This window comes from Engystomops pustulosus, chromosome 3 (assembly GCF_040894005.1).
Source record: "Engystomops pustulosus chromosome 3, aEngPut4.maternal, whole genome shotgun sequence".
NCBI classification, from domain to species: domain Eukaryota; kingdom Metazoa; phylum Chordata; class Amphibia; order Anura; family Leptodactylidae; genus Engystomops; species Engystomops pustulosus.
Window position 1 is genome coordinate 200321067 of NC_092413.1, and position 15013 is coordinate 200336079.

The 15013-nt window shown below is 42.7% G+C and overlaps 1 protein-coding gene across 1 annotated transcript in view; it reads left to right on the forward strand.

The window, feature by feature from the left end:
- Nucleotides 1-15013, forward strand: part of GREB1 (growth regulating estrogen receptor binding 1) — a 58062-nt gene that overhangs the window by 30401 nt on the left and 12648 nt on the right. Inside the window, exons 15-25 of the mRNA XM_072143594.1 lie at nt 263-455; nt 1537-1673; nt 2599-2938; nt 3222-3337; nt 3885-4084; nt 4955-5044; nt 5564-6147; nt 8822-8924; nt 11057-11215; nt 14132-14274; nt 14647-14808. Of these exons, the coding sequence (XP_071999695.1) occupies nt 263-455; nt 1537-1673; nt 2599-2938; nt 3222-3337; nt 3885-4084; nt 4955-5044; nt 5564-6147; nt 8822-8924; nt 11057-11215; nt 14132-14274; nt 14647-14808 (2227 nt within the window). The remainder of the gene's footprint in view (nt 1-262; nt 456-1536; nt 1674-2598; nt 2939-3221; nt 3338-3884; nt 4085-4954; nt 5045-5563; nt 6148-8821; nt 8925-11056; nt 11216-14131; nt 14275-14646; nt 14809-15013) is intronic.

Below are 15013 nucleotides of genomic sequence, written 5' to 3' on the forward strand. Positions count from 1 at the left end.
GTATTCGGATGATTGCCTCTGCTTTAGCTTTTATATACCATAATAAGACTTTGTTATTTGTGCTCAGGGAAACATTGACATTGGAAATCATGAGGCTGGTGGGTTCAATTACCTGCAGCCACTTGACTGTCCTATATGTCCTATCGCTAAGCAGCCTCCAGGACTCGGAGACACGTTCCCTGGTGCTCGTCCTACATCCCTCACATTGGCTTTCTCAGGACTCACAATGAATAATCAATGGTTATTATGTTCATCTCTGCAGCTCCCTGTACGGTCCCTATCCTCAGAGGGACGCCTCCTTCGGACTGGTGGATCGGTTATTGAACTGCAGGGAATTAAGGGATTCGCCCAATATTTTACTCTTACACGTGACGTCTTGTCCCTACGCCCTTCAGACGCAGAACACCCGTATCAGCCCCTACAATGAGATCCACTGGCCTTCATCATACAGCCATGTAGGTATTGTAGTGTGCTTTGTTCAAAGTTGCAAAGTTTCGTGGCTTGTTCAATGGGCATAAGTGTCTGATTGCTTGGGGTCCTACCACTTCAGAGCTCAAGCAACCTCTGCCAGTTACATAGGCAGTGAATCGAGTGCTGGAGATTACTTCAAGTTTGAGTTTGGTGTTCGGCCACATGACCCGGACATATTACAGGATTGGCTGCCGAACAGCATATCCTGCAGATTGACGACCATGCAACTAGCCATGGGTATGATTGGCCAGGAATGCTACCACTCAATTCAAATTGGGAATCAGGACCCAATTATTGTCCGTGGGATCCCAACAATAGGACACATATCCCTTATACTGTGAGGATTAGAGATCTCAGCTACCTCTAGCAGTTTCATAGATGTTAATGGAGTAACAGTTAACGGATTAAGGTTGCCCCCAATAATATATCTATATATACAGCCTCCCCCATTAATAAGTCTATATACAGCCACCTCACCCTGCCCAGTAATACATCTATATACAGCCTCCCCCCAGTAATAAATCTTTATACGGCTGCCTCCCAAACCCCCAGCCAGTAATATATATACATCCCCTGCTTCTCCAAAAGTAATACACCTATATACAGCCCCCCCAGTTATATATATATATATATATATATATATATATATATATATATACAGCTTCCACATATAGTGGGTAATTCAAGTGGCCAATGTTAAATCAGTATCTAATGGACTCCTTAGTTCCCTCTAGTGGTGACTGCATGCTGAGATCATTAGGTCTTTCTACTATCTACTATCATCTATGCTGATGATTTGCTCTGTATAAGCAAAACAAAGCTTCAATATAGTTATAGAAATATAGTAAGATATCAACCAGTGCATCAAACTGGTTTGCAGCAAAGGCATTTTTTTTTTTCATTTTCAGTTTGATTGGTGGACCGCTCCTTTGAAAGTTAGTATATGGTATATATGATTAATACAATACATCTGCAAGGGAGCAAAGGCTTGCATTGCATATATATTTGTGTCTGTTTTTCTCTTCATATTGTCTGTCTTATGATGCAATGGATTCATTCCTGCAGGGGATGGAGCTCTACCATGAAAACAGGAAGTACTTCGGCCTCTCGCAATACATTGAATCCACGCTGTCCGGGCACAGTCTCCCGCTGCTGCGTCATGACAGCTCCTTTGAAGCCATTGTGTTAGCATTAGGAAAAAGGTCAGAGAATCTTTGATTAAAACTCTCCTTGTGCCAGGGTGTCGTGACTTTCATGTATCAAAACAAATGCCCGCAGACACCGATCATCATTTCATGAATACCAAATACAACCATAACTCCCATTGATGGAATCCAAGAAGCTGCAGATGATGTATACATGTAATAGGGCTGTAATTTTGTCACTGTGCCTATATGATGATCACTTATGCGAGTGAAAGGGAATCTGTCATCAGTTTTGACTATGAAACACTGCAGACATTGTTAGGTAAAGGCTCTGGAGATGTGTGTAGTCAGTAGCAACAGGGTTATGAAAAATGCAGCTCCTGAAAGTGCTCTGAACAGATCTTTCAACCTGAAGAGCTTTCTGCTCTTTTAAATGGACTGTTCCACAACCCCTTCCCTCTGCTCTGAGTGACTGCTGTAAGTATCCAATCAAATTCCCACTCATAGCAGTAGGGAGGGGCTGTGAAACAGCACAGTGCAGAGAACAGGAAGCTCTTCAGGCTGTAAACTTGCATAGAACCATTGAAGGAACTGCAGAGCTGTATTATAACTTCACTTTCCACAGTCCTGTCACTACTTACATTACACAAAGGTATACTGCATACACAAAGGTATGACTGCTCACAGCTCACCATGGAAAATGCCTTACACTGTTTGTAGCTTTGGATGGTCAAAGCTGCTGACAGATTCCCTTTAAACTTACTGTTTAAACAAACTGTAGCAGGCTTCCAGTTGAATACTACAGCAGTCACTCACAGCAGATGAATTTCACAGATGACAATTAAAGTTGCAAACGGAGTTCTAAAATCTGCTACTTTTTGCTACAAAATCTGCAATGAATTTTCTTCTACAATGAACAATTGTGTACATGACACGATAGATTTCTCCTTCTTTAATATTTTTGTTTTGTTATCTATATTAGGTTTCCTAAGCTCCACAGTGCTGTGATACGGACATTTCTCCTTATCCAGCACTACTCCTCAGCCATGATGGCCGTCTGTGGTCTCTCTCAGATGAAAAGCTATACCTCAGTGGAAACTCTTGAGATTGTTCAGAACCTCCTGAACTCCCCCAAGCAGTGTGCCAGTGGGCATGGACTTATGGTTCTCTTGAGAATCCCGTGCCTCCAGTTGGCCACATTGGCCTATGAGCGCCTCTGCCATGTTAGAGAACGGCTGGGTCTTCAGAATCGCTTTGAAATAATCCTTGGGGCAGCCAACACAACGATCAACATCGGAAAGCACTTTGTGGACCAACTGAAGGTAACCATTGTTGATTTGACTCTTGTGAGGTTTAGATCCTTCCATGACTACTCCTATTGGCTTCACGTATCCTAACATTTAGGTTCGAACAATGATCAACTCTATGATACACTGTCACACATGTGTCTGTTGGTTACCCTGGAGTCTTGTTATGGCTTCTCGACTATCAAGGGTTTTGTAAGCATGTCTCCATGTTGAACTGGTTTCATGAGAAACTTCAGCCTTTGAACAAAGTAACACAACTGTAAAGTAGAAGTAATGGCTTTGGACAATTAATTGGCAGGTCTGGCAAAAGAATGAAGAGGAAGACTGGCAGCCCCGGACATACCTGGCACTGGAAGGCCTTCCATGCATTCTGATTTGCAGTGGAATGGAGCCTCTTGGTGAATCTTTGCCAAGGTAAGTCCTAATGGTGCCTAAACATGATAGCTGAGACCTGACACTGATTAGAATTGGGTCTACAGATGAGGGCATAATGAAAGTGTCCTTCGCCCCCCCCCCCCCCCCAGGTATTAGTCCTTAACCCCGTATAGGTATCTGAACCACCACCAGAATTTACAATAACAAATGACAATTAAGGTCAAGGTCAGGGAAGGCGGAATAGATTCAGAAATGTCAGGCAGGTCAGAAGTCAGGCAAATGGATAAACTTATATATGCACCTTAGCCGGGACACTAGTAACCCTATAGCTCTGGTGGAAGGTGCCTTAAATTACCCTGCGAGTAATGTGATTGGCTAGTTGGGTTACAGGGTATACAAACCACCGCGGCGCCGCTGTAGAGAAAAGAGAGTTAATAGCTGGCTGTGGAAGGTAAGTTCGTCTTCTGACACTATGACAATCTTTTGGTCCTTATTATAAGATTCTGTAAAGTTTCATCTTACAAGATCATTGGACTCATATGTGGATGTGATTTGACCAACGCTCCCGTATTTGTTGCGATTCCAGGTCGTTACGATACTGTGATCTCCGTCTGGTTCAGTTTCATACTTGGGAAAGAACTGCCATAGAACAGGAGCTGGGATTTGCATCTTGCTTTCTCGATTCAGATGTATCACAAGACAGAGGACTGGGAAGAGATGTCCTGGACAGTGACCCCGAAAAACTTAGCAGCACTGACAACGAAGATGAGGAGATGGGGACAGATGGTAAGCGGGTCAAACAGAATTTCTTGTAGTTATGAATTTATGGCTTGTAGGACTTCCAGTAATTATTTCCCTAGGAACATGTAGAAGACCTTCTCTGTTGATGGTCACTGTGAACTGCCAACCTCAAGTTTCATGTCATCATTACATACTTTCTACTTTAGCAATTCAAGCTGTAGCTATACATCTCCGCCTTTCCAAGCGACCGCCATCCTCCATCTTGTCTATTGTACCATCCTTAAAAGGGTTGTCCAGGAATAGAACAAAACGGCATTTGTTCTGTCTATAGGTTGTATTTAAGATTGCACCTTAGCCCCATTCACATTAATGAAGCTGAGCCTCCTGGCCCAACTCAAAGGACAGGGGTTACCCTTTGTATTTCCCTTGATTTAAGATATCCCTGGTTTTCATCTTTTTTTTGTGTTACTTTATTGTTTTATCGGATTCTATCGGATTTTGAAGTTAGAATATTCTGTAGATTTGGGTAAAGTGAGAAAAAGTTAAAGTTGATAATTGAGGAGCAGATGTCTTACACCAGGTGTGCATGGTAGGAAGCTGAAGAAATGTCTCGACAAGCAAATTACTTGTATCCTGCATGACAATTGTAATAAATCCTGACTCGTCAATTCCTCACAATGACTTAATTGATGTTGTCCTCCATTTGGTCTCTTATGTAATGTCTCAATGACCCCCCTACTCCCATTAACTACAGTATATGTAACTCTTGATATCAGGGTACATTACACAGTTGTATAGAGAGATGATGACATCGCAGTCACAGGCGAGCTCCTTTATTGCTTGTTCAGGAAGTGGATGGGATAATGGCTTTTGGCATCAGATAAATAGGTTTTTGTTTTCTTTCTATTGAAAAAGGGTCTAATTCGGAGAAACGGAGCCCCGCTAAGAGACAAAGATCTCCGTCAGACGATTCTGCCTCTTCATCTCTGTGTTCAAAAGCCTCCGGTAAGATCCTGCCATTGTAATGGATAAGGCAATAATCAGGGACTTGTCGTGGGGGGAGGATGGGAGATGGTTAAAGTAGCGTGTATGTTATATTCAATAATACAGATTTTATATGGTGGCACACAAATTCCCTATACAAGCATTGGGGGGTGAGAAGGATATACTTTTAGGGATCATTTTTACCCCCTATAAATCATTGAGGATGACTGAAGAAAACTAGTACAGCACCATACACTGTATAGTGGCTTTGCTTGGTATTGCTGTTCAGTCAAATGGACCTGAATTCGTCAGAGCCACATTGAGCGTCAATACCAGATGCATCCACCACAATCTTCCATTTTAAGTCCATTAGTACAGGGGATGTTTTAGCCAAAATCCATTTTTTTTTGGTTTGAAGCACTTTTATGGCCTGCACAATACACAATGTGACTGGGACATTGATACGGTTTGTAATTTTTTTTTATTAGAATCTTTGCAAAAATTAAAAATTCCATGTTAATCTTCATTTTTAATACTCAGCTTCAGTTGGCAGCAGTGAATCGTCCTATTCAGCCATGGTGGAGGACAATGCCAAACCAACACAACAATCAAGAGTCTCCAATAGTGAGGACTGTGCCGCTGAAAAGGCGAAATTACCATCTGATAGTAGCGTTAAGAAACAATCTACAGTCTCCAGTGAACAGCCGGACAGTAACAGCTGCGGTCACACGGCGAAGAACAACCCAAGCTCAGCCTCAACACCCTCTTCGACGTCGTCTTCTTGCTTTCACGGTGGATCCGGCCTACAGACTTCACAGTGCGCTATGGCCAAGGCCTATAAACAGCCACCGGTGGTGTTCCTTCCCAAACTGGTGTATGACATCATCACCTCTACGGACAGCAGCGGACTCTCCAAGTCGTCATCCTTTCTCCCATGTTGTGACGTCTCATGGGCCAGCTCTTTCCGACCATTGTTAAGTAAGATGATGACCTGCACAGAGCAGTCGTTGTATTACCGCCAGTGGACGGTACCAAAACCAAGCCATATGGACTACAGCAATGTCAATGAGGGTAGAATGGACACCTTCCATCCAAGGAGGCTGCTGCTCAGTGGGCCACCGCAGGTATGTACCTCCGCCGAAGGGCTAGAAAAAGAGTTTAATCTTAGAAAAATCCCAAAGGGGATTGCACGCTTGTGATCTTGTGATCTCTATTAACGGACTTACAACATAAATGGGGCACCTACTGCGAATCGGCACTGGAACTGCCCTTTAGGTGCAGAGTTTTATGTTGCAGCGGACACAATTCAGCCGCGACACAAAACTGGAGCAAACACTTCATAAATACGTGTGCAACGAGTATAATAAATCTGGGCATTGTAGTCAGAGCTACACATCCAAGAGTTGTCCTACCAATGTAACTTATCCCGCTATCTAAAGGATAGGGAATACTTTACATATCAACCACTAGTAGCTCCAGTATTTAGAAGAAAGAAGGGCCACAAGTCCACAGTGAATAGTTCTTCACTATGTATTGTGTGAATTGTCCCCGTTGCTCCAAGTTACATTTGTTGAAGAACTCCTTGAAGTTCATTCTTACAGCCCAGCATGTCTCCATCGCTCAATTGTTAAGAAGGTTACAAAGGAAATCATTCACCCTATGATGACTGCCATTGCAGACAAGCAGAGTCTAAAAGGTTGTGTTTTATTTTTTGAGGAACTAAACTTCCAGGGCTACCTTAAAGGGGCTATTTGGTCATGGCAGGTTAGGCCGTAACTACAGGAACAGGGGTCCATTGTACATGTGTTGCACCAAGATCAATGTGCACCTGGCTGCTCCTGTCATCTCGTTGCAACAGGGGTACAACAGACCCTCATTTTTGTGATTTGTGGGAGTCCTATCACTAAGACTCCCACCGATGAGCAAGTGAGGCCCTATCCTGTGAATAGTGCCTAACTCGCTATGTCCTGAGAACCCCTTTAAATAGGTCAACTCCCTATACAAAAGAGGAACAACTATTTGGAAACAGATCTGTCTACAATTCTCTATTCCTTTTGAAGGGCACTTGTTGGTTTGTCTTTTAAGAGTAACTCTCATTTCAGTTAATTTTAATATTTGGTGGGGAGGGAGTGTTGTGAACATTTATCTAATATACTGCATTAACAAATTCTGCCTGGTTTTTAAAGAAAAATTGGTCTCTATCTCTCTTCTCTCTGTTTGTTTACACAGCTCTGAGCAGTGGGTGTGAAACCTTTCTGCTCTATAGTATATTATACGCATTATTTTCAAACATAAAGCTGAAAGAGAAGTGGTTAATGCTTACTGCCCAGAGCTACGTAAACAAACACAGGGAGATTAGATGTAAGCTCATGGTCAGCCCCATAGTCACTATGTCTATACTGCTACATATGTAAATATGGATTGATGCTTTAAATACTCATTTACTATCAAAGTTACCACGTAGTGCTATAGTGTTTTCTGTGTGAACACAACCTCATAGTCACACACTGTACAGTCTGAAATACAGATCTCAGAATCTCAGAATTTAAAGTATCTCAGAATTTCTTAATAAAGTATATTAGAAAAACATTCACAACACCACCCTCCCCTCCCCCCCGCCTAAACAATATTAAAATTCACCAATCACTAGTAGCAATACCAGCACGGGTCCTGATGCTCATCTCAAATGTTTGTTATGTTTTAATCAGGATTCATGTCATAACTTGTTGGGCACTCACTGCCTTGTTTAAAGGGATTGTACCAGGTTTGCATGTTATCCCCTATCCACAAGGTAGGGGATAACAATCAGATTGGTGAAGATCTGAATGCTGCAACCCCCACTATCATGTGAGTGTACCCCCCAGCAAAAAATAGCTCAGGGGTAACATTCTCACTAATGGGTGGAGTGGCAATACCAGCACGGGTCCTGATGTAATGGTATGGGAGTGTTGGGAATCTCTAGCAGACAGTGGAAGGGAGCACCATAGAAAGACGAGTGCTGCGCAATTTTGGACACTCACATTGGGGCACATTTACTTACCCGTCCCATTGCGTCCAAAATCCAATCGCGTGCGCCAAAAAAAAACAGAAATATTCGGGAAACCCGACAGAAATGCATCCAACGGACCCTTAGTAAATGTGCCCTATACTATGGAGTAGCAGGACCCATGCTCAGCCTGCCAGGTTGGTGGTCCCTTCTTGTGATCGGTGGAAGTCCCAGCAGTCAGACCCTCACCAATAAGCTTGTTATCCCCTGTCCTGTAGTGTATATGTATAATACACATGAGTGTGTATTTGGATATATTTGTGTGTCTGTGACTGTACCGATCATTGGGGGTCCATAGCAGATTTTGTTGTGCCGCTCTATGATTACTTGTAACATTAGGTTCATTCTTCAGGATTATGAGATTAAGGATGTGAAAAACACGTAAGGCATTCCCATCGCTCAGACGCATCCTCCGCGGTCTTTCTCGGCGCACAGAGTAAACAAAGGGTTACATCTGTTTTTCGCGTCTGAGGCAGATAGGAAATTGGAAAAATCCCATGTGTCGGAGGGCCGGTCTATGCACAAACAAAGTGTATGTCTCCAGCTGGGTCTTTAATGAACTTTAAAAAATGTGTTTAATTAGTTCAGAACATACGGAGAATGATTCCCTAAAGGAGGCCTGCGGGCTGATAAATATTGTTATTGTGCCTCTTATCGGCTCTTATTTCACACACATTCTGCAGTTTGGCACACCACAATGACTACAGTAAGAAAAATATATATATATATACAGCTAATATCTCTTCTTCTAGGTGGGGAAGACGGGTGCTTATCTCCAGTTCCTGAGCGTCCTGTCCAGAATGCTCATCAGGCTGACCGAGGTGGACGTGTACGACGAGGAGGAGATTAACAGCAGTGAGTGTAGATTATATCATACCTAACCTTTTATTAGACTTAAAGGGAACCTGTCATCAGGATTTCATCTTTTCACCTAATGACAGGTTCCCATGGATTGTTTCATACTAATTACAAATCTTCTTTTATAATGAATGTTCTTAGTTCCGTGTCTGTTCTATAGCTTCCTGCTATTAAGAGGATGGACTCATGGGGTCATCTGTGGGAGCCTGCGAGTCCCTGTGTCACCAGACCTCTGCTTGCTCTCCCCCTCCTGGGGGGAGGAGGGAGCAGGAAAGAGTGTGGAGAGGGAGAGCAAGCAGAGGTCTGGTGACACAGGGACTCGCAGACAGGCACAGGCACCCTCGTGACTCAGTCCTCTGTACTGGCAGGGAGCCAGGTAAACTTATATATACTTTTAAAACTAGTTTATTATAAAAAGAAGATTTGTAATACGTATTGGACAGCCTATGGGAACCTGTCATTAGGTCAAAACATTGCAAATCTTCATGACAGGTTCCCCTTAAGGCATAAAACAAGAGCTCAATATGGCTACATGAGGATTCACACTATTTCTAGTCTTTAAATGGTTTATTTAGCACTGGATTAAGTGGATTAAGACTTCCATTGGCCTTTGGCCATGGGTCGTATGAATATTATAGCTCCTACAATCTGGATTCACTTCCTACATCTGGTACTAGAATCAGCTTTTTGGGGAATGGAGGATGAGTACCTTTTGCCTGTTTTCAATCAGCAATTTTAGGACCTTTGGAGGACCCTCAAAGGTCCTGAAATGGCTCTTGTGTATGTGTGTATTGAGAGCATGAACAGATGTACAAGGATTTCATTGGTAAAGGTCCTTCTCACTATAAAATTTGGTGGGTGGTTGTGGGGACTATGGGCCCCCTAGAAGGCTTGGGCCCTGGGCTACCGCCTATCTCCATATATTACAATCCACAACTGGCAGGCTCTATCCCTAAATCTTAGATGCCTCAAAGCAGGTGGCTGGAGACTAGCTGCTATGCTGTCCCCCATACACTGCACATAGAAAGTAGAGGAGAAACTGCTCCGTGACTATCTTATACTGTAGCATATGTTGGACATTATAGAGAAGCACTGAAATTTACATATGTGAATAAATCACTTGGGGTGCCTTAGAAACTTACTATGTCTTGGCCTCTGTCTGTGCCTATGTATTTCAACTATCACATAAACCCTCTTCTTATAACCAGAACCACAAAAGTGTCTCCGAGGGAACTGTACCATACACCTATTAAATTCAATATAATACAAAAGGTGAATACTGTATAAAACTTAACATTTAATTTCAAAATTCATAAAAACCACTATTATCACAAATGGCAATGCACCAAACCTAATAGCCACTGTATAATGTCAGCAAGACATACAGGGCCCATATAAATATACCATCTTAGCCTCCAATAGCAAAGCAATCATAAGAATATGTAGGGTTGTACACGACAAAACACAGGGTGTATATTTCCTCTAGGCATCAATAATCAATAGACAGTCACATCTGCATGTATAGCAGCTATACTGTAATAAGAGCATATAGAGGACAATAAATGTATACTACACCGATGATAGCTCCAAACAGCAATATGTGGAAGGTGAAAAAAAGGAATGTTCTTACCAATCCTGGGTTGGAAAGGTTCGGACCATCAGATTCTAGTGCTCTGGAAAGGCCTAGATATCCCTCGCATAGTCAAATATCACCTGAATATCGTCCAATAACTCCCGTCCTAACAAGGACGGTCCACAGCTGTCCCTGACGTGTATCAATCCCTTGCTATAAAAACTTGGCGTTCTCAGATGGTCTCAACACTGAAAGAATGATCCCAACGCGTTTCTTCCGCAATCCCACGGATTCATCAGGGGATACATATGTATGTATTTCCTCCACACTCAGCTCTGGTTCAATTATCCAAGAGCCGGATAAGCCGAGACAACAAGGTTTTTACTATTAATAAATTCAAAGTTTGTTGAAAAGTTTTGTAACTTGTTTGATACACAACTATCAAACCATGCAAACCATCACCACACAGAAGACTCTGTATCGCAAATGCGGGTCAATAATGGTGACGACTTCCGCTGTAAATTGTGTTTTTTAACAAATGTTATTTGTAATGTAGACCTGAAATCCGGGCCTGAGCAGCCGCTTCATCAGACGCAGGACACGTGGCCCAATGTGGATGTGGTGACGAGGATGGACTTTGATTATATACTGCATGACCCCAAATATGACGACGCAAGTGTGATATGTCCCGAGGTTCAGAGCTTCAACCTAGAAGGTAACGGACCCGAAATACTCCATTTCTCAAATACTACAACATATTCTCCCTGTGTCCTTATTCCTCAAAACTAGAAGGACTGCTCCACTCACCATAGATATAAATATAGAGGTTACACATACACATCGCCATCTCTGCTACCAAACATTAAAGGGGTTATCCATGTTGTGAAAATTTTACAAAAACTTGCCCAAATTTTGCTCTTCTTTCCCCTGATTTAGGGCTTTTGGTGGACCCTTTGTCAGACTCCTGGCCACATGCCTAGCCAATCAGATTTTTATAATATCATATTTAGACCTCATGCACACAACCATATGCATTTCGTGTCCGTTTTCTGGATGCTAAAACGGACCGCGTGCCACCTGTATGCCACTAATGGTCCTCCAGAGCAGTATAATTGTCCTCCAGAGCTGTGTAGTGGTCCTGCAAGGCAGTTTAATGGTCCTGCAGAGGAGTATAATGGTCCTCCAGAGCAGCAGTACTAGTTAGGCCTCAGGGTATTGTCAGAGTATTGTCCGGACCACCAGATCCATTCCTTAAATACTTAATAGTGCCTCTAGTGGTCTCTTGTTATAACTACAGCTGAGTATTTCACTGTTATTGTATAACAAGATCTTTCTGAGATAGGGTGGATAGAGGAGGACAACCCATCTGTCCATAAGTCGTACATTTCTCATGCAGGGACACGTCTGCTATCATTGCCGGCAGGGTCTATAGGATTGTCATACTGTCTGTGTTGTAATTCCCCCAGACAGAGAAAATCAAGTGTCCGTCACGTCTTGATCAGCGGTCACCCGCCTCGGGTCTCTGGAGAGTCGTCTGCTTCTATGTTTCATCACATTTTTGCAGTCCTCCAGCCTGTTTATTCCCCTGGTTACATCCCGTCTTTCAATCACTTGTTCTGTATTTGTTCTGTTCTACGTGTTTACTGCTTTGTTTTTATGTAAAAACAAAAAATACTTAAAAACGTATAGTTTTAGAACAGGAATGTAAACCTAATAAAAGCCTTTCACTTCCTGATCTGTGGAGATCACTTCTCATCAATGTAGTTAGGGGCTGAAGATCAACCACATTCCCACTTTTTTTGGTACATTGTTATTGAGTTATGCTTTCTCACATGTAAGTCAATGAACCCATTGGGACCTATTGATTATAAAAGATGTTTCTAATTAATGGTCCTGCACAGCAGTATAATGGTCCTGCAGAGCAGTATAATGGTCCTGCAGAGCAGTATAATGGTCCTCCAGAGCAGTATAATGGTCCTCCAGAGCAGTATAATGGTCCTCCAGAGCAGTATAATGGTCCACAGCAGTATAATGGTCCAGCAGAGCAGTATAATGGTCCACAGCAGTATAATGGTCCTGCAGAGCAGTATGATGGTTCTGCAGAGCAGTATAATGGTCCTCCAGAGCAGTATAATGGTCCACAGCAGTATAATGGTCCTGCAGAGCAGTATGATGGTTCTGCAGAGCAGTATAATGGTCCACAGCAGTATAATGGTCCTCCAGAACAGTATAATGGTCCTGCAGATCAGTATAATGGTCCAGCAGAGCAGTATAATGGTCCACAGCAGTATAATGGTCCCGCAGAGCAGTATGATGGTTCTGCAGAGCAGTATAATGGTCCTCCAGAGCAGTATAATGGTCCAGCAGAGCAGTATAATGGTCCACAGAAGTATAATGGTCCTGCAGAGCAGTATGATGGTTCTGCAGAGCAGTATAATGGTCCTCCAGAGCAGTATAATGGTCCAGCAGAGCAGTATAATGGTCCACAGAAGTATAATGGTCCTGCAGAGCAGTATGATGGTTCTGCAGAGCAGTATAATGGTCCTCCAGAGCAGTATAATGGTCCAGCAGAGCAGTATAATGGTCCACAGCAGTATAATGGTCCTGCAGAGCAGTATGATGGTTCTGCAGAGCAGTATAATGGTCCTGCAGAGCAGTATGATGGTTCTGCAGAGCAGTATAATGGTCCTGCAGAGCAGTATAATGGTCCTCCAGAGCGGTATAATGGTCCTGCAGAGCAGTATAATGGTCCACAGCAGTATAATGGTTCTGCAGAGCAGTATGATGGTTCTGCAGAGCAGTATAATGGTCCTGCAGAGCAGTATGATGGTTCTGCAGAGCAGTATAATGGTCCACAGCAGTATAATGGTCCTCCAGAACAGTATAATGGTCCTCCAGAGCAGTATAATGGTCCAGCAGAGCAGTATAATGGTCCACAGCAGTATAATGGTCCTGCAGAGCAGTATGATGGTTCTGCAGAGCAGTATAATGGTCCTCCAGAGCAGTATAATGGTCCAGCAGAGCAGTATAATGGTCCACAGCAGTATAATGGTCCTGCAGAGCAGTATGATGGTTCTGCAGAGCAGTATAATGGTCCTGCAGAGCAGTATGATGGTTCTGCAGAGCAGTATAATGGTCCTGCAGAGCAGTATAATGGTCCTCCAGAGCAGTATAATGGTCCTGCAGAGCAGTATAATGGTCCACAGCAGTATAATGGTTCTGCAGAGCAGTATGATGGTTCTGCAGAGCAGTATAATGGTCCTGCAGAGCAGTATGATGGTTCTGCAGAGCAGTATAATGGTCCTGCAGAGCAGTATAATGGTCCTCCAGAGCAGTATAATGGTCCTGCAGAGCAGTATAATGGTCCACAGCAGTATAATGGTTCTGCAGAGCAGTATGATGGTTCTGCAGAGCAGTATAATGGTCCAGCAGAGCAGTATAATGGTCCTCCAGAGCAGTATAATGGTCCTCCAGAGCAGCAGTACTAGTTAGGCCTCAGAGTAATGTCAGAACTGAGGGTCGCATCCATCACCTATTTTGTTAGTAGTACACTTACCTTTCACCACCTCTGAGATGAAGACAGAGTATAGTATTTTATGATTATCACAAACCCCTTACTTGTAATTTACAGATAAAGCATCTTATAGGAGACACGAAGACATGTATGTACGGCGCCCAACTACACGGATGAGATTATCTAAGTACGCCTCATATAATACCTACCACCACTGCGAGCAGTGCCACCAGTACATGGGATACAACCCCAGGTTTCAGGTAAGTTACCTTATCTGATAGTGCTACTGACCTGAAGACTATTCCAGTGTGGTGACTAATTGCTCCTATTACAATGATTAAATGAATTTTGTGTGGTTTAAACATACTTTTGTTTGCACAAAATAGATTTTGTGGTGACAGATGTCAGTTCTGTGCCCGCAGTACAAATTATGTGATCACTAAATTCATTTTAAATCACAGAACATATTTGGTGTCACAAATTGCGTTGTAAACAAACAGCGCCCCGTAGTACAGATCCCTCGGGTGTTATAATAAAAGGCAAGATGACATTTTTGTGTGCCATTCATACTTACATGGTTTAAAATGGAACAATTTGGAAGAAAAACTTTTCTTTGTTCCTCTCTCTCTCAGATGTACGAGTCAACATTACACGCTTTTGCTTTCTCCTATTCCATGTTGGGGGAGGAAATCCAGCTTCATTTTATCATACCCAAATCCAAGGAGCATCATTTTGTCTTTAGTCAACCTGGCGGACAACTGGAAAGCATGAGGCTGCCGCTCATCTCCGATAAGGTATCTATCTGTCCAACTATCTATTATCTATCTATCCATCTGTCCATCTATCTATCTATCTATCTATCTATCTATCTATCTATCTATCTATCCCATATCTATCGACATATCTATCTATCTATCTATCTATCTATCTATCTATCCCATATCTATCTATCTATCCCATATCTATCTATCTATCTATCTATCTATCTACATATCTATC